The 20,831-nt window shown below is 38.8% G+C and overlaps 1 protein-coding gene across 1 annotated transcript in view; it reads left to right on the top strand.

The window, feature by feature from the left end:
• Positions 1-20,831, top strand: part of LOC140245445 (cyclin-dependent kinase 14-like) — a 111,730-nt gene that overhangs the window by 13,416 nt on the left and 77,483 nt on the right. Inside the window, exon 2 of the mRNA XM_072325023.1 lies at positions 18,816-19,049. Within this exon, the coding sequence (XP_072181124.1) occupies positions 18,816-19,049 (234 nt within the window). The remainder of the gene's footprint in view (positions 1-18,815; positions 19,050-20,831) is intronic.

Genomic DNA, 20,831 nt, shown 5'->3' with positions numbered 1-20,831 from the left:
AGGCTGCTTCCAAGAAGTGTGAGGTGGACCCTTGGAATGGCCTCTGGTTGTTTCAGACTTGATGGTATTATCTTCGGTCAACGATTCACACTCCTATCATCTCCTCTTCAGCCACTGAGTAATTTGATGCTTGACATCTCGCTGGTCGGAACCCTTGTAACACCCCGCATCATTCACGTATTAAAAATGGTGCAGACAGTTTGCTTGTTTCGTCCACTTACCAAGGTACTCACTTTCGTCCACGTCCATTAGTGCTGAGTACATTGCCTCTTCCTTGGGCAGTAGCTGTACCGTGTTGTTGTACATGTAAGTATACTGAATGAGTCTGTGCATTAATGGTGCATCCCCCTTGCCCTTTCAGACCTTTGGAACCAATGAAGCAAATGCACAAGGTTAATGAGATGTATTGCCAAATTTTGCCAGTGTAAATCAGTGCACCATATACCAGCCACAGTATCTGATACCCTTGGTTCTCCACACATACAAAGTCGAACCAATAGTACCTACAGTTGTAGGAATATCGAATGACATATTTTGTTACTGGTCATGCATCCAGTATGAAGTTCTGTCATTACCTAGAAACAAGCAGTGATATTTCAGTTTACATATTACATATGGAGGAGAAAGTAAGACAGAAAAAAAAAAAAAACCAGAAGAAATAGCAGCAATCCATTGCCACTGGAAAGAAATGACTTGAAATCGGAAAGGGTAAAAATGTAAGAAAGTGATCAGCCAGCTAAAATCTCTCATGTTTACATTGCTCTGCTGCTCTGTAGCAAATATTGCTGGGGAAACCCGACTGTTGAATAAGAAGAAAAAAATATTTTGGAAAATGGAGGGAACGAGAGGTTGATTACCAGACAAACTGTCACATCTGGCCTTTTGCTAGTTTCACACCTGTCAATCTGGTCTTAATACGCCCCCCATCCCCCGGGCACCATTCGACTGTTAGGCATCGTGGTGTTCTTTTATTGCAGATAATATGCGGGAAGAGATCAAATGTAGGTCTTCACATATGTGAGTAAGCAATTCCAATGTCATGGACATAGCGATCGGACAGTATTTTTGTGACAGAAAGCTCATTTTTAAACTTCTTCTCAAAATACTTGCACAAAACCTTTTTGAGCAGTGAGTGGATGTTGCTTCATATTCAAGTAAATCACAGTTAAATGATGTTACATTTTGCAAAATACTTGCAAAGAAATTCAATACTAGCGTCTGATAGATTGTAGAGGTTCAATGCACAGAAAGCCAGGCCCATTGTAGTACAACAGACTAACCAGGAGACTTCCTAAAAACTTGCACATATCTTCGTGCCTAGATGAGAGAATTTAGAAGTCATCCTGATTCAGAAATTATTTTGCTCATTGTATATATTACATAAATATCCCCCTGATTGCTCCTGAATGCTTGCAAGACAGTTTACAATTCAAATCGATTATAAAATGAATTTTAAGATTTACTAAAAAAACTTGACCCTTATCTGCTCTGCTTGGGATCTGTACAATCATATACAGCTATTTCTCGCAGAGGGAAAATCCCGTTCAATTCCAAGATTTCTAGGAGCCCCAAAATCTTTTGCCTCTGGTGAACTTCTTTTGCACATGGCTAGATGTTAGGGAAGCATGAATATGTGTGCTGGCGGGCATCGAGTGTTAGAATTGGGCCGTATTAGCTCAGATGTTCAGACCGGGGATTCTATTAGCAAGTGCAAACGGATCGACACGAGAAGCACTGACGAGCGTGCCGCGGCTGCCCATTCGACAGCCATCCTATTCGAATCCTCGGGAAAAACTGGGCTAAAAGCACCCATAAGTCGGCAATGCTGTGGTCATTTTTTTCCCCTCCCCCCATGTGTTGTGTCTGTCGGCTTTTGATCTGACGTGACACATTCCATCAGCGGCGACTTTAGTAGAGCTCGGTCGCAACGGCGGAGTTCTTGATCTTGCGGGTAGAAGAGCTCAAATCACACACTCCTAATCTGATTTCAGATGGGTTGGGGGTGGGGATAGGAGAGAAATTAAAGTACTGTGTAGATGGATAGGAAAGTGAATTATGTCTCTTTATTATGGGCAGCCAGATGCATGTACAGTGTACTTAAAGCTGAAGTTTGCCTTTCACATACACTGTGCTTTTCAGCATCGAGCCGTGTGAAAAGAGCATTATAGTGTATTCATTGCATCTCCCTAATGCCCCATCAGTGGAAGACATAGATAAGTCTCAGTTACAGCAATATACTCTTTACCATACACTAGCCCTTATTCCCCATTGGGCTGTGTGTGTGTGCGTGTGTGTCACAAACGAACATGTCGTTGTTTGGACAAGTACTGTATGTGATGGACCAATGATAACCCTGATGTCTGTACTCATCTCACGAATTGTCCGCCACACACCACATGGGCAATAACGAGTGCATGTTAATAATAGCTTGACGGATGCAGTTGAGTAACGGCGCCATGGTTACTGCCTCTATACATCGTTTACTCGTTAGTCAGCACATCTGGGACGGGTGATGCAGGGTACGGAGAAGCTGATATTAGCCGACACTCAGCCGTGTCCTCAACCAGAGCTGAAACGACCAGCTAATAGCAGCCCGCATTCTTTCCTTCCGAAACCTCATAACATCACTCGTTCCTCCTTGTTCAGCCTCAATTTTGTCCCCCCCCCCCCGCCTTCTCTCCCCCACCCCCATCCTCGTGCACTAAAGTCTGCACTTACCCATTTTTTACCCACCACCGGCATTGTTCCCGTTGGCGCTACATCTGAGCAGCCGACGAGAAACGAGGGAGGAGCCAGTAATCTCGTGGGCTGTTGTCGTCGTGGGTGCTGCCTTTAGATTCTTTCCTCATTTTATCAATCCACAGCTGTGCATGAATTTCGTCCTCTTGGATTTGGTGATTGTCATGGGGAAGGAAAACATCAGGTGTGTATCTCATAGCTTTGTGATTTATTACCAGCTCTGGGTGAGACTTTCTGGGTTAGCACTTATCAAATATCTGACAAGGCTTGACAGTACTAGCCCCTTTATGTTGACCTTGTTAAGATATTGATATTTGAACATTATGCTTACATTTCTATACAGCCACAGAGCAGAAAAAAAATGACAATCATAATTAGCATAATAAGGTCAAACTGCCTTTTGTTTCTTAATTGAAATACTGATACTTTGTTCTATATTTATCCCTCACTCATGAGCTCATCTTTCTTTCATTAATTTGAGCTGGTGAAATTTCTTTCATTTTCAGCAAGAGGAAGAACTATGAAATCCTGGTAGGATGCAGTGTGGTGGGGTGTGTGTTGATTTGTGCTGACTTAATTTTCAGTTTCGATATATCCTTGGATACTTTGGTACTTGAATCTGAATGAGAGCGAAAGAATCATTTGCAAGTTGTGTTTTTTTGCAGGAAATACTTGACATGATGATTACCACTTCCATATCCATTTTCCATATCTAACTTTACACTCAGTTGCATATTTAGGCCTACTATATGAACCTAGGCGTGGTAAGCATGGACAAATAATTTCATTGTGTATTTGTGTGTTTGTGTGTATGTATGTATGTGTGTGCTTTTTTTATGATGCCACAGCACCAAAACGGTATCAACAGAATACAGAATTACACTCTTTGAAAATGCTTGATTCATGATTATGTGCCATGCAGATGGATTTCTAATATGACAGTCAGTATTTTAGGCTGCCTGTATCAAAATTTTGTAGGAAGTATTACCAAATCATACTGGTCAGCTTTTTTATGTGTGTGTTTCCGTAATGCTAATGTTACTGACCGCTCTTGCCTTTGGAAATGAATTTTTATACCCCCGCCAAACGAAGTTTGAAGGGGGTATATAGGAATCAGCGGACGGTCGGGCGGTCGGTCGGGCGGTCGGTCGGGCGGTCGGTCCGTTGCAAATCTTGCGTCGCGAACTACTTCCTCAGTTTTCAACCGATTCCCATAAAACTTGGCACAGATGTGTGCCTTGGGTTGTAGATGTGCAAGACATATTTTTTGACAGTACCCAAAAGTACGTTGCCATGGTAACGGCATATTATGGGCAAAAATGGGTACAAATCTTGCGTCGCGAACTCCTCCCACAGTTTTTGATCAATTTTTATGAAATTAGGTACAGATGTTCATCTGAATATGTTAATGTGGAAGACACATATTTCCGCAGTGGCAAAAAGTGTGTTGCCATGGTAACGGCATGTTATTGGTAAAATATAGGGCAAAATGCTTCATGGCAAAACTGCTTCATCAGTGTTCTTCCAATTCTCATGGAATTCATATTGAATGTTTGTGTTAGGATATAGGTCAGCATGACACATTTCTTGACAGTGACAAAAAGTATGTTGCCATGGTAACAGCTCACATATTATGAGCCAAAATGATGGAAAATTTTGTGTTGCAAACTACTTCCTCAGTTTTTGCCCAATTTCCATGAAACTTGGTACAGATGTGTGCCTTTGGTTGTAGATGTGCAAGACGCATTTTTCGACAGTACCCGAAAGTACGTTGCCATGGTAACGGCATATTAATGGCAGAAGATCAAGGAAAGATCTTGCGGATTTAACTACTTCCTCAGTTTTTTGACCAAAGCTTATGAAATGTTGTTTTGACCAAAGCTTATGAAATGTTGTTTGGCGGGGGTATAACCAGTCGCTGTAGCGACATTTCTAGTTTTTTTTTTATAACAAAATTAAATGCGTGATTCTTTCATGCAATTCAGATGGATTTGTAATATGGCAGTCAATGTTTTAGGCTGCCCATATCAAAACTCTGTAGCAAGTAATACCAAATCATACTGGTTAGCTTTTTTGTGTTCGCCTTAATGCTTATGGTACTGACCATTCCAGCCTTTGCCAAAGCAGATCTTTTTTTTTTTTTTTTGGGGGGGGGGCATTTTTTTATTGTTCATAGGGGCTACTAGTGAAGCAGTCAAATGCTCATGAGCAAGCTTCCATGGGATTGATGGCTTTGAGTCCCTACTGTTTGGTTAAGGTAGTGAGAATAAAATGCCTTGCCTTAAAGGCACAGCTACTTTCACCTTTGGACTAAAACCAGGAACACCATGATTGGGAGTCTGAGGTCCTATCCACTCAGCTACAAGAGATTCTCTGGGACTTTAAAGCTGTTAAACACATACTGTATACAGTACACCAAGTATTTCACGAGGTTTTTCATTTTCACAAATTATGCAAGTCGGGTGCTGTTCGTGATTGTAAAAGCACACAAAAATATTAACTCTGATCCTCACATGAGTATGAGTGCATGCATACATTACCCTGTTCAGCACTGTACATGTATATACTGTACTCCACAATCGCAAATTTAACCACTTGCGAGATTGTCGGGAAATCCCGATTCACAAAAAAAAAATGAGACTTGCTAAATATATGGTGTATACACATGGCCGGCGGAACTGTGGGGGCCGTGGGGTCTCGGGCCCCCACACTTTTTGTGCGCACTATACAAAGGAATACATAAGGTGTCATCACTTTGGGCCCCCACAATCTTTTTAACCAGGAAGTACATAAGTGGCACTAAATAGAAATAGATAGAGATCTTGAAGTGTGAGCACGGTAAGGTGATGTTTTTCTACTGAGGACCATTTTTTTTTTACTTCTCAGCTGAAGAAACCCAGAAATGGAAGGGGAGAGATGAGCTGAGGACCTTTTTTTCTTCTTTTTTTTCTTTTTTTTTTCTTTTTGCTTGTTAGCTAATGAAACCCGGAAGTGACTTTTGAAAACATTCCGCCGACCCTGTACACAGTAGTACTTGGAAGGGCTCAAAATTGATCTTCCACTATTTGGAATTTGCTTGCAATATATTGAAAGGGTCGACTGAGAAACCTGTCTGGCTGATGCAATTTGCCAGGGTAATGAGTTGTTTTGGAGCATTTTTTGAGATCATAAGTTTAAAAGTCAGTGTTCTTGGCTTATATCCCAGAAGTGCCCTCCTCATTCAGTATGTGGGTAGGTAGAAATGTAACTAGTATTTAATGAGCTAAATATGCCTTAGCAGTAGTATTGAATCACAATGAATGCAAGTTACTCTTGCACAGTGGATACTGTTATGGTCCAATATATTTTAATCAATGTATTACATTTAAAATGTCAAATACCAACCACAACCAGGAATGCTCTGAGATTGCAAAAAAAAAATATATATATATAATAATAATAATAATGATAAAGAAAAAAATAGCAACAACAGATAATAGATAAATATAATTGTTAAAGGTGCTAAAACATGCTGATTATACTACATTTTAATGTTTCTTTATTACATTTTATGCCTGAAAAATGTGCTGGAAATAACATGAAATGTCTGGCATTTCCAGCCATCAACTGTGCAAAGTAATCCTTGTGAGTGCAATTAGTCTGTTCAGATAATGCAGTGCAACTACAAATACCAGGGCTAAATGTCACTAAATATTAAAATGAGACTCTCTTTTCCAATGTCAATAACGACATGCCATGAATGTGTGCTGTTCTCATGGAAACGTGGCTGGGTGAGGTAGTGATTTTGAAAGCCACACCACTTTTGAAGCCTGCCTAATTAATGGTATATCAATTATTTATAACTTACCACCACTGTGGGAGCTATTCCCTGCTGGTATGATGCATCAAGGTAGTGCAAATTTTTAACCTTGGTACAATGTAGGCAAATACTTAAAGAAAGACAATGTAGGCAAATACTTAAAGAAAGACATGCCTGGAATGAGGCATGACTAAACTGTCTGTAAACTGAATGGCCTTTGCACATAGTGGAAGAAGTCAGTATACGAACAGTATTTCCTTTTTTTATTTCCCTAGGATGTTGGATTTGTAATCTCTAAAGCAGTCAATAAAAATATGCTCTGTTATTGACTAGATGGTGAAGATTGTAGCATAACCCCAAAGCTGGTTTGAAATTTGCATAATCTCTAACACATTAGTATTTTTTTAGTTTGTCCATGCATGGTAGAATCTAGGACTTGACAACATTTTGTGCCAGTTTAATGCATAAAGATTTGGAAAGCAGAAATTTATATCACATCATAGCTTAAGCTTTTCTCTGTAACTTTGTGTACGGCATTTCTGGTATGTGAATGTGTCTCTAAAAAAAGAAAGAAAGAAGAAAGTTACATGGCTGTGAAAAACAGAATGTCTGGTATTCTGGTAAGGCAGACTAAGTTAGTGTGAGACTAAAGTCCAGTTTAAGTCTAAACTAGCTCAAAAGTACATACTGTACCATGTATACTGTTGCTTAACTAGTATGGCTCATCTATAGTGTGCAATTAACCCGTTGAGGACGAGTCCCGAGTATACTCGGGCAGGTGTCTATGGGAAATGCGTGTTGTAGCAAAATCAAACCGTCCTCAACGGGTTAATATTCAGTCTAGACTTGGTCTGAGGTTTAGCTAGTCCTTGCTATCAGAATACCAACTACACTCTTAGTATGGAGGTCCCGTCTAAGTGCTGATTTACTAAGCTTGGGGTTGACTTTAGTTCAGAGGAACTAACTATAAAATAGTAGAATATGGGCCATTGTTTTCCAAAAGCACTCAGTCATTGTGGTCTCAGAATAATAATAGTACTGGCTACTTAGGTCCACCTTTCAGTGCTAATGACGCTTCAAAAATGAAAAGATAGATACACCGTGTATATACATATTCAAACATGACAACAGAGAAGAAAATGGCAAACAACAAACCAACACATACCAGATAAAGAATACAATGTTCCAAACATTATAGACAGCAATTGTAGTCCTCAGTGTGAGAGGAACAGTTACGTTTTTAAGTTTGGATTTGAATGTTTCTGTAGATGACCGTTGCCTATAACTGAATAGGTAAGTGATTCCATAATTTTGGTCCCATATCGGAGAAAGCACGATCACCCCATCCATGTTTTTAATGTGGCACACAGGAAGTTTATACCAGTCGACCTTGCACAAGTCAAATTCACAGGGACCAAAGAAACTCCCTTGACTTACGTGAATTTCAACTTACGCGATAGAATGAGTGCATGTTAATACCCATCTGAGGCAGAATTTTTCTTCATCTTGGGCAATTATATTCATCTGTGCGAGGTGGACTTGGGCAAGATTGACTGTACATTAAACTTATTAGGCATATATATGGCCATAGATATACATGCAAATTTGCAGTGATGCATAATTATGTGAAGCAATTTCTGGCTGGATAGCATCGTTGGGTATTAGTGATACAGGGAAGAAGAGTAAAGATTAGGGTTTGCATAATTTTATGAAGCAGAGTTAAGTAACACAGGTTTTCCCTGGACAGCATTGTTGGCTATGGTGTTACGGAGACCGGGGACAGAAAATTAAGATTGCGTATATCAGGTAGCTATGCAGGTTTTGATAAAAACGTTGTCGTCTAATCTTGTGTCCCACTCTTTGTGGTTTCATTCATGCATGATTATGATTGCTTTCTATTTTTAGCGGAAAGAAATTGGAATGGTATCGGGGTAGGGGCTTGGAAAAAAAATAAGGGGGGATGGGGGAGGGGAGAAGAAAGTGATTCCCAGGGTAAAAAATGTCCATCTTGGCTGTTCTGTCTATGCATACATGTATTAGGTGATCCCGAAAGATAAAGAACAGGGGGGCATTTTATGAACCATTTTGTCCGACAATTTTGTCGGACAAAATTGCTCTCAGCCAATCAGATACAAGGATTTCCGTAGCTTTTGACAGTTTGTCAGACAAAATATCTGACAAAATGCTTCATGAAATGCACCCCAGGAGCTTGTTACAGAGCTATGCTCTTGATGTAGAAGAAAACCTGCATCATTCACACAATTATACTTATATGTCTCTGCTTGTTTACTGCTGGCATTGTGTGGAATCCTGAATACCATCTGCAACACAAATAGAGCGTTCACGCAAGCGTAATGAGGGTAATCACGTTACGCAAGGCCGATGTCGGTGTTTAACGTTTTTAAGTCGAAAGCTGAAGGGAGAGACGCCAGCTCTCCGAGGACATCCGAGATCTTTCTATGCTCTCCCACTGTGTGGCTGTCTCCAACACAAGTAGATTATTCGTGTAAACAGAATGCTGATATTCAGGTCATGCAGCGCTGATATTGATGTACAAAATTTTGGTTGTCATCTACGGATCTACAGATTATTTTATGCAAGACATGAGGAACATCTGATCATATGCCAATGCATTCTTGTTTCCTCCACGGAGCATCCTCACCATAATTGGATTATTAGTGCAAACAGAATATTGGTATTTACGTCATGTATGAAGATATTGATGTTGAAAATTTAGGTTTAGGTTTAGGAGAGGAGAAGTATATCTTAGCATCCCAAATCTTCATTTTTTCCCCTTAATCTTCAATTGGCATAGCAGCATCCTCACTCAAAGTCGACTCTGAGAGCAGATGGAATATTGATAGTCATGTTCGGCGGGATTATATTGGACTTCCTTGCCTATGATTGCCAAGGATCATTTGCCCGAAGGAGTCATGGTGTCTTCTTGCTTGGTCCCCCCCCCCCCATCTCCTGACCTTCAAATAATTCTTTTCATGCTCAGCCGATAAACAGCAGCAGGGCCTCATTGGTGTATCATCCAAGACAAATGGTGCATCAATATCGATGGCTCCTCTTCCGGGATGATGAGGCCCATGGCAAAAAAAAAGAAAGAAAGAAAGAAAGAAAAAAAGAAAGAAAGTCGTGGGGGGGGGGGGGGACAGAAGGAGGCCTTCATCTCTTTGAAAGAAGGAATCATTTTATTTATTGTATGATTCATTCCACCCTATTTTTCTTTAATGATGATTAGGAGGCACCAAGGGTTCATCCAAAGAAAATATCATGTGTTGCAGTACTTTGTGATGCGCATTGAAAGCAAAAAAAGGCACTGAGCAAATTGAGTGATAAAATTCATTGCATTACTTTCTCTTTCGCCGCTGATGGCCTGTTTAGTCTCACCTTTTTCCGTAATCACAGACATAAAGTGTGATTGGTACTGTATGGAAAATATCACATGCTTAATGTTCAGCATGATGTTACCATTCCATTTTCGTCGGTAAGTCTGGAAAGGAATTGAAAAATGATAAATGCATGGCAGCACCTACATTTATCCAATCAATCAAATCTGTTTATCTTATGGTGGGAGAATACATCATTTTGCATGTCAAACCTGGAAAATGTTGTTTTTTTTTTTTCTCCTTTTTTTTTTGAGCCATAATGTGAATGCATGACAAATGCCACTTCTGCCATAATGTTCTGTGGAATTAGGAAATTAGTGTGAAAATCACCACCCTTATATTAACCCTATAAAGCCCAAGGGGGGGCACATTGTGCCCCCCCCCCCACCATATTTTCGTTTGCCGCTCCTATACCCTTTACCCGATTTCAACCACATTTGGTGACTTTTCCTAAAATCTTATTGTGCACATTTTGATATATAATTTAGCTACGTCCGATATTGCTGGTTGCTATGGCAACCATACACTGACAACTATGTTCGTCAGATTTTGCATGATTTTCTGTTCCAATTTCACTTAACAGTATAATAATGGATAAAATGCGGTTTTTCTTGGCTGTAATTTGCTGAAGAACCAAAGGGTGAAGGAATTATGGTTGTGAATTACCCTGAAATGGTTTTCTTATTATTTCCTTTATTTTCTATACGACATAGGCATCAAACAATAGATATAATAAAAATAATTGAAAATACAGCATTTTCCAAAGACCACCCTTTTATTTTGTGTTATTTTCACACAAGCTGTGCCTGTAATATCATTTGTTTATCATATTATCAATCTGCAAACTCAAAATTACAATATTTTGGAAATATAAAATGCAATACCAATATATGTATTCATTCCAAGCAATACATTATAGGTTTTATATATTTCTTTATATTGTAATGAATAGCGCCCCCATGTGTTGACCTTGCGAAATGTCAACCACAACAAACATTGAAGGCTGACTTGCTTTTCCTTTGTGGTAAATATGAAAATGATTGATAATAATAAAAAAGATATATACTGGGGATAAAGAAATAAACAGAAAAAACATGATTTTAGCATATTTCCTATGTATTTCTTTATATTTTGGTAAACAGCGCCCTCAGTGGATGACCTTGAGAAATTTCAAATGTTTGGTCATGTAGAGTACGAGTTGCTCTACCCATGTGCCAAATATGACGGTCATACATCATATAATAAAGAAGTTATATAGGGGGGGGCACAATGTGCCCCCCCTTGGGCCTGGCAGGGGTCAAAATAGCTTGGGCTTTATAGGGTTAAACATTGCCCCTAGTGTTTGCAGTCTGCTACAGTGTATGTTTCTTTATTCTATATTCTGTACGCATGGCACTATTAGCCTGCAGACTTACTGTTATGTTTCTTTTGATTTGAAATAAAATCGAATTGAATTGAAAAATTGAATTGAATTCTCTTCAGTTTCCAACTCTGGGTCCATCTGTTATTGCAACAACACTGCTCTCAGTTTCATGTTTTTTCCCCTTATGATTGGGACAGATTTTTTGACCAAGGAAAGATAAAAATGTTTAAATGCAATAACCAACATATCCGTTTTTATCAACTTGAGATATTTTAGATTGAAGCTGCTGAAAAACAAAGAAAATAATCAATATATGTATGATGACTGTGATAATGTATCTTCAAAAATATTTCCTTGTCACATGACAAGTGCTGTATTATTAAAAAGATTATTTTTTTTTCCATTTGATGAAAAGAGACCTACTTAAATAAAAAAAAAAAAAAAATTGAAAGATGACATTCATCTGTTTGTGCATTTAATCTCTTCATACAATGACGTCAAAGATAGACATGAGTTACGATTACGGAGCTATGTTTAGCTAGGGTAAATGTCATACATACAGTACTAAAGAGACTCATCTCAATTTGAAGATGCAGGTCGCAAAGTTATCAGTCTCTAAAATGAAGAATATTTTTTGTTTCTCTCCTCTTTTTAGCTTCTTGTTGGAATCATCTAATAGATCAATTTGTATGTCTAATGGGATTTCCCAACACACATTACATTTGTAAAGCTCTTTTGGTGGATGTAAAATTACCTCCGCTGTCGTTGCATCGCGAATGATGACAGCAGCTACCCGAGATGTTTTCCCCTCCATCTCTTGTGGGGGCGGGGGGCATGATGAGATGGGGGTTAATGGCAATGGGCATCATTAGCCGGTGATATATCCGGACATTTTGGAGGTTAATGATGCTCACTGGTGTAAGCATTGTCATGCATGCTGAAGGTGACTGCGGAATACGCAGTTAGGGGTGGGGGGGGGGGGAGGGATGCATCCATAACCATGGCAGAGTTCAAGCAAATGCTGGTGCACCTGTGCCTGAAAGCGTCGTTTGAGAGCAGGGATTTTTCCCTTTTCACCCCATTCTCTTTAGGGAGATTGTGCCTATAGGCCTCAAGGTGTAGCTGTGCTCATTTGTCTGTTCCCCTCCATTTTTACTTTTGTATTGTTTTTGTTTTTATTTTTGTTTTTTTCTTAAGTTGTGAGTATCAAGGAAAGAGTCATTAGTTAGCTATTTTTCGAAGTACTTAGTTTGAAATTTGATGCTCGTCACTCTGAACACCTGGACCCTTCCTCAAAGCTGCGGTGATCAGTGCATGTTAGTGTTGCAGCTTTGGAGTAATTTGCTGTTATTCTCAATGGTATTCTGATCATCATTTTGTTACTTTCTCATTGCCTTCTATAGGAATAGATTTCTGAATTATGTATGAAATGATTAGATCCCCCCCCCCCCCTGGTGTGTTCACTTGATACTTCCGTTGTACAGATTTGGAATTTTCCACCATTTCTGTTAAGGTATTCGGTACCAGAGAGGGGTGGTAGGAGGCAGTGATCATATAAGTTCTGGTGAGTGAATGCTTTAGAGAAAGAAAGAGAGAGGGGGGGGGGGGGGGGTAGGAAGGAGAGGGAGAGGGAAAGAAAATAGAAAAACAGCAACCCAAATAGTTGGAATAAGTTTTGTGGTGTTTAATTACCTAAGCTATGGATTTTCATATACTTGTTCTTGATTGTTCTTGAGGTCGTATATTACGTACCAAATGAAAAAATTTCATTGATTCTGTTTGAATTGGGGGGGGGGGGGGTAATAGAGAGGAGTCCAAAGAGGGGGGAAGGACTGATGGGAGGGGGCGTGGAGGTAGAAGGGAGATTGTTCACCTGTGTGACTAAAGAACCCAGATTCAATGCAAATATCTGTGTGCTCAGGCAACTATTGATTTTAGCAGTGTCTAAATGTTTCATTTGAAAGTCAAATGCACTTAACAGCTGCCAGCATGTACATGTATCTTGGGGGAAAAAAGAAGAGTGAAACTGGAAAAGTTTATTTCCTTTTCTTTCTTTCTTTTTTTTTTTCAAGCTTGGGGATACTTTATCCTAAGATGTCATAGAAAAGGAAGCTAGCCTATGTTTTCTGAGTGATCAGAGCCTGATGATTTGGTATTACTTTGTACAGAGTTTTTATGTGGTGATTGTTTTCTTTGTATCTCTTTGAATCATGTCTTGTCCTAAACCAAGATGCTCAAAGCTGGCATCGTAGAGAATGCACGTAGACATGATGGACTTCAATAAAAGATGAGCAGTGGGCTGATCATGGATGTAAACATGTGTCCATTCATCAACTTGAATGATTTTTCAATACATTATGTATATCACCATCTGTCTTTCTGATCTTCTTTCTTTATACTCTGTTCCTCTTGCTGTTAATTTATGAAGTTTCATACTTCATAGTTCTTTCCCCTAGATGCTCCCCTAGAATGTAAAATAGTAACAGATAAGAATAGGGCTAAATAATTTGCCTGCTTTCTTTCATCTATGTTTTTATACTGTCACTAATAAAACATTGGCAGTCAGCAAATTAAAAGCTTGTTTTGTCGTAATGAAATAAAGATAAAAAAAGTGATTATGTGAATATTTGAAGAGTTTGTTTGCAAAAACCGAGAAGTCCATATTTGACAAATGGAGATATTTGCGATTAAAGGTCAAGAAAAATAAAGAGAATAATAAGAAAATTTTTGCTTCTTTTGACTATAACTTCAAAAATATACCTTTATATGTAGTGACCAATATATCATTTAAAAGGTATTATTTTGTACTTTATAACAGAGATCGTACTTCAAAATCTTCAAAAATGGACTTATCGGTTTTTGCAAACAAACCCTTCATTTTATCTTATACCATAGACGCTTGATGTGTATCTCAAATTTTAGATTTTCCTTAGAGCTTGAGTCACTGGGATAATGTCTTGTCATTTAGAGACAGAAGACTAATTTAGTCTTCTAAACCCACTGCTGAAAGAGTTATTTGTTTTTATAAACCTAACATTTCGAAACTACAATATTTGACACCAAGAGTAATGTTACGATGAAATTGCAAGAAGATTTTCATGGACTCACAAAAAAAAAAAGAGGACACTTACCTTTTAACTGTGTAAGATATACACTGCCACTGATATCTTCATCTTATATGGTATACTCCATTGCATCAATACCTGCCACAGTCCCAAAGGTCTTAAAGATGAAACTGAATCCTCAAGCAGAATTTCAAGTCACACTGACAGTGAAAAGCTTGTGCAATTTCATTATTTATTTGAGGCCACCATCACACCTGTCCTGCTTTATCAATATAAATCTTGCAGTCATATTATATACACTCTGGTGAAATATTGATTAGTATGAGAGTGTTAGATGCACTTTCCAGAGGGAATGAAAACAAAAATTACTTAACATGTGAAGTAAGTTTCCTTCTTTTGCCTGGAAAGGCATATTTTTAGTACAGCTCAGTTGTTCAAAATATGAGGTCTCTAAAAGAAATGAGATGCTACTTTTCAAAAGAGTGCACTCCTGAAATGGAAAAAACCCAGATATTAATGATTGTGACTACTGTTTATGACAAATATTTTGCAAGGTTTTTATTTTTGCGAATTTTGCGAGTCGGGTGCTATTCACGAATTTAAAAACATGCAAAAACATCACCTCTGATCCCGACATGAATGTGATGTGCACACATACATTTCTCCGTTCAGCACTGTAAGTACTCCAGGATTGCGAATTTAACCACTTGCGAATTGTCAGGAAGTCGTGATTCACACAAAAAAAGAAGAATAGAATTGCTTAATATGTGGCATATACAGTACCTTAGGTATTTTTTTTTGGTACAATACTCAATTGCAAAGGGATGAGAATATTACTCTCCAGGGGCAATAATCATTTCATGCAGTTGCTAGTATTTTGCTTTTTACTGTCTATGTCTAAATGCATATGCATGCGTGAGAAACGATTGTTGGCCCTTTCTTTTCATCTGCGTCGACACCGAAAAGAACAGGGTAACCGGCAGATTGGGGACTGTAGCTATACTGCTGCCATGGCAATGACATTTCTCGCCTCCCATGTGTGCATATCCAGGGGCGAACGGTTAAGGTGACGGCAGGGAAAACCTCGGGGGAGGCACTAAGAAGAGTCGAGAGCGAGACGGAAAGAAGCGATAGACAATGACAATGCTGTCTATGAAACTCGATCCAGAGAAAGGAATGGTAGAAAAAAAAAAAGAAAAAAGGAAGATATAGATTGATAAATAGCAAGAAGAAAAGAAGTGTGAGTCTAAGATATGACACAGACATTCAAATACATTGTACAGAGACAGATAGATGGATTATGAGTAGGTTGAGAGAGAGAAAAAAAATAGAGCAAGAAGGGAAGTACAAATGTGATTGGCAAACTAGAATAGTATTGAGATGAAAGAGAGAATGATATAAAAACTTTTGCCTTGTTTCATTTAAATCAAAGACAAAACAAATAGATGGATCAGCAGTTTGGCAACAAAACCTTTGCCTTGTTTCATTTAAATCAAAGACAAAACAAATAGATGGATCAGCAGTTTGGAGGCAAGAAAAGGAGTGGGAAGGGAAAAGATTGAATAAGAAAAAGGAAAGGGGAAAAAGAATGAAATGGAAGGGAGAATCAGTGTGAATGAAAATGAGAGAGGAATAGAAAGAATATAGGGATATATAGGTATATAGGGATTGAGAGGGAGAGGAAGAGATAGATGGAAAGAGAGCAGGATTTCCTGAGGAGGGTTGCTTATATTGAGTATTTAGTTCATGCTATTTTGATAATCATTGCAGTCAGCGTGTTCCGTTTCCTTTTTTCTTTTCTTTTTGGCATGGTAGGCAGCTTTGTGCTGTATAGCAGTTAAGAAAAATTGATTTACATGTATGTAATTACGTAATGGAAAGAATTCCGTGTGATCCACACTTTGTTGCTTAGTTCAAAATGCTTATCATGGAATTCTTTTATGTCCTGCATCATATGAAACATACTGTCTGTTTGATTGCCTGACTGATAGACTTTGAATTTGCTTGTCATGTTTAATGAAAAGTAAAAAGTTTAATGAAAAGTAAAATGATGTGGGCTTCAGATGCAATCCCCAGAGACCCATTCAGTTTCCTTAGCAAAAGGAATATTTTGAACTTAAATTTTGGCAACATTATAACTTTCATGCGACATTTTATGCTCTGATGTGAATTAAAGTATTTCTCTTTATTCTGTGTTTTAAAAGGTAAATTTGTCATAAATGCTGTACATTCCAGAGTTGAAGCAGTAACAGCAACAATATTGAGGCCTTACAAATACCATTCACGTTTCACACGCACGCGCCCAAATACTGTGGGTGGGTAGTTTCGCAGATATGCTCATTAACCAAAACTCTATCCCCCCGAAACCTTGAGGAGCTGCTGCGCGTTTCCAGCGATCATGGCGGCAGACGACGGTCTGCTCATTAAATACCAATCTGGCTGTCCAAAGGCAAGCCTCTACTTTGAGCGACGTCATGTGATTGAGCTGTATGCCACTGCTTGTTGACCATTTTTACCTCCTCCTCACAACTCTCATCTTGGAAAGTGTCTCATCTCCCCCCCCCCTTATTTTTTTTTTTTTCTGTTTCTCCTCAAAATTTTACAAGAGTCTTGTCCTTGTACATGTGTGTGGGTGTGAAAGTTGTTAAACATGATTCCTTCTCAACCCTTTGTGTGCTAAGAGGGCCTAATGGCAAAGAAAACCCCCATAGTGTTGTAAACGCTGTCCAAAGTCCCTGGTGCAGAAAGGGTTGATATACCAGTATTGGACAGTGATCATTAGTGTTGGTCAGCATGTCATTCGAGTTTAATATTGTCTCTTTCTGGAAGGTCAAATACATCATTAAAATGCTAAGCATGACCTCATCCTCTTCTTAGGCTGTCAGATGAATGCACATTACCTTGAAATTAATATTATTTATGTCCATTTGTCTCAGAGAGAGAAAAAAGAGAGAGAGAGATGGAAAAAAAAAAATCAGATCACTATCTAAAGGTACAGTTGAAATCATTGCTATTTTCAAGCTTTTGACTCAATATTATCCTTTTGATTTTATTTGCAATATGTTCTTAAAGGGTGTGTACAGTTCTGGTCGAGGTGGGGATTTAGCTTTTAACGTTTTGCGAGATATTCAGAAACCACTCTATGAGATCTCAAAGAGCATGCAGTTCTAGGGGTATCAAAAGTTTATTCGATGAAAATCGGTTTTGAAATGGCTGAGATATCCAAAAACAAGGTGAAACAAAGAGGTGATAATAAAGTTGTGGCATGTCGCCTTTTATTATTAGCACTTTTTTGGATATCTCAGCCATTTGAAAACCAATTTTCATCAAATAAATGTTGAATCCTTCTTAAAATTACATGTTCTTTCATATTTCATAAGAGGCTTTTCATTATCTTACTGAGGAATGTTGAAAACCTCAACCAGTACTGTACAGTCCCTTTAACTTGCTTCTCTGTTGCACACCACCCTGCCAAGGAAAATCATTATTGTAGATTTTCCCACATTAGTTTTATTTCTATCCATTATTACTGAAACTTTTCTGCTCTGTTCTGGTTCCTGTTTAAGCATATATTTTTGATACTGTGATATGAAAGTGATTTCTGGGTTGTTGTTTATTTTTATTTATTTTTTTTTTTACAGTCATGGCAAACCTAAGGCAAATGATATATTGATTCAAATAACATCACTTCTTGACTGAGATACGGGAGTGGTTACTTTCACATCATCCGATACTTTTGGGCGTGTCCGGTGATTCACCACCCAGACTCATCTCCTTCTTTCTTCTTCATAATATTTTTCAGCATGTGTTTGGATAACGTCACTTGAAGTGAAATGTCTCCTTTAATGCGAGAGGAAAAAAGGTTATCAACGTTGAACCTTGGATGTGCGATGATCCATGGAAGCTATTCATACAGTTGCTGTTGGCTCGAGACGCACAAAGTGTAGCATTAAAAGGCGATTAGCTTGGCGTTACGCACATCAGACTCTGTTACGCATATCAATCTTGTTTGTGCAGGTGGATGCATGAGGGGTTTTTTCCATTTCCACAAAGGATAGCAAAATCAGGGAAAACATGTATGTGTTTAGGGCAATATATGATGTAATGATTGTTTTTGCTCCGTGTGTGATGTTGAAAAGGGCATGATGAGTTCACCTATGACGTCAAAGCACTGATATGATATTTTGAAGGAAATGCATCCGAGTATATGTCATCATGCGTGGTTATTATATTTCTTCTTTCTTTTCTTTTTTTTTATGGGGAGGGGGTAAGTCAGGTATGCATCCAGTTTTGTTGCAGTGATAATGAATTCTGATGCCAGTCAAGCCATGTTGCCATGGCAATGGTAGCTTTCGTCCCCCAACTCGGGTTCTTATGTGCATGTGTGAAATATTTATCTGTCTCATTGAGATGTCATTCTCTGTACACTTTTGTGTGCTTCTCCCTTTATCCAGAGATCAGATGCATCCATCCCTAGCCCAGCTGCATTGCCCCTCTCACCAGACACTGTCAACCTCCTCCTGAATAACTCCAACAAGTCGCAGGAGCCGCGCCCTCACCCCCAGGTGAAGAGGCTGTCATCGGCCAACGACATCATGCCCGCCAGCGGCATTCTGGAGGAGCTGGAGAGGCGGAGGAGCAAGGACGACTACGTCCGGAGGAGACCGCTCAGCCATGCCGGGATCAGGGTGAGTCTCCAAAATTTGATGATTGCGATGATGGTACGATGACAGCGCTATGGTAGAATGATGTCAATATGGTGTGTTGATGACACAGTGGTGTGATGATGATGGTATGATATAGTGATGACAGTATGGTACCATGATGATGGTGTGGTATGATGATGATTGTATGGTATAATGATAACAGCATGGTGCAATGATGATGGTATGGTATGATGATGACAGTATGGTAGGATGGCAGTATAGTACACTGTAGGTTGATGACAGCATGGTACCATGACAATGGTGTGGTATGCTGATGACGGTATGGTATGATGATGATGGTATGGTATGATGATGCGAGTATAATAAGATGATGGCAGTATGGTATGATGATGACAGCATGGTATGATGATGGCAGTATGATAGGATGGCAATATAGTAGGTTGATGACTGTATGGTGGGATGATGACAGTTGGTACCATGACAACGGTATGGTATAATAATGACAGTATGGCACTACGACAAAAGTAGTGTATAATGATGACAGTATGGTACTGTGATGACAGTATGGTACAATGTCAACGTATAATGACAGTAATATATTATGACAAAGATGACTAGAAAGAAGATTGTGTGATAATTGAGAGGATGCTGATGATGATAGTCAAATTGATAGCAATGTCAATGCCAAAATTGATTATTAAAGATAATGATGACCAAGAAATGACCATGGATGATAAAGATGAAATGTCTCAAGCATACTTTCCAGGAGTTTTGGGGTTTTGAATTTTTAAATATGGATGATGATGATGATAATAAATTTGTGGTACTGGTTATGTGTAAGTTGATGTGGTGATGAAATTGTTGAGACATGCACTTATCTTATACATCAGTGTTCAGAAAAACAAATGATATTTGATTTGTTTTCAGTGCAAATAGAGATCTTTGGTGCATACACAATAATATTTTGCCATCATGCTGCCTGATTATCATTTCATCTTGTTGAGACAACTGTTGTTTGAAGTCCATATTGTGTGCATGATATGCATTGCAGTCTCTTCTAGTACACCTGTCTGCAGGATTCCATTCTGATGGTGCTGAATTAGCAGTAAAAATTTTCTATGCGAAGGAATTTTAAAGGAGAAAATAAAGCTTCTGTCAGACATGTTTTGGGGAGGAATTAGAACTGTGATAAGGGGACAGAGAGAGAAATATGAGCAGTAGGATATAGTTGATAGAACAAAGATATATAAGGCATTAAATGAAGTGAATGAAGAAGAACAGAGGAAGAAAAGAGAGAATGCCTAATTATAAGATGACAGAGTGATACAGATAGTTGACAGATTGTGGATGTAAAAGAATTTAGATACTTTAACCTGGAATGAAAGATTAAAGAATGACGGAAATTAACCATACTTACATGTCAACCAGGAATAAAAGTAAACATGTGTAAGCCCTCGAAATTTAGAACTGTAATAAAGATCAATACCTGTGCCCCGTGCTCGTAACCCAAACACAGTCCTTCGTATCTTGCGCAGTCGCTTGCATTTTACCCACTGATATGAACAGGTATGAGAAGTAGCGGGAAGATGTAAGTAAGGCACGATCGCTTGAGCTGGAAATATTTTTAGCAACTGATATTGAAAGATATCAGTGGTAACAAAGAGATATAATGTCAAGGGAATTGAGTCAGAAATGCCTATCTGCTGCCCATTTTTGTATGTCGAGAGCATTCAAGCGGTAGCATCCTTTTCCATTATTGTCACAATGGCAAGGCTACGGAGGGCCATTGAAACTGATGGCAGA

The sequence above is a fragment of the Diadema setosum genome, chromosome 22 (genome assembly GCF_964275005.1).
Source record: "Diadema setosum chromosome 22, eeDiaSeto1, whole genome shotgun sequence".
NCBI lineage: Eukaryota > Metazoa > Echinodermata > Echinoidea > Diadematoida > Diadematidae > Diadema > Diadema setosum.
This window is presented reverse-complemented; position numbering and strand designations above follow the sequence as displayed.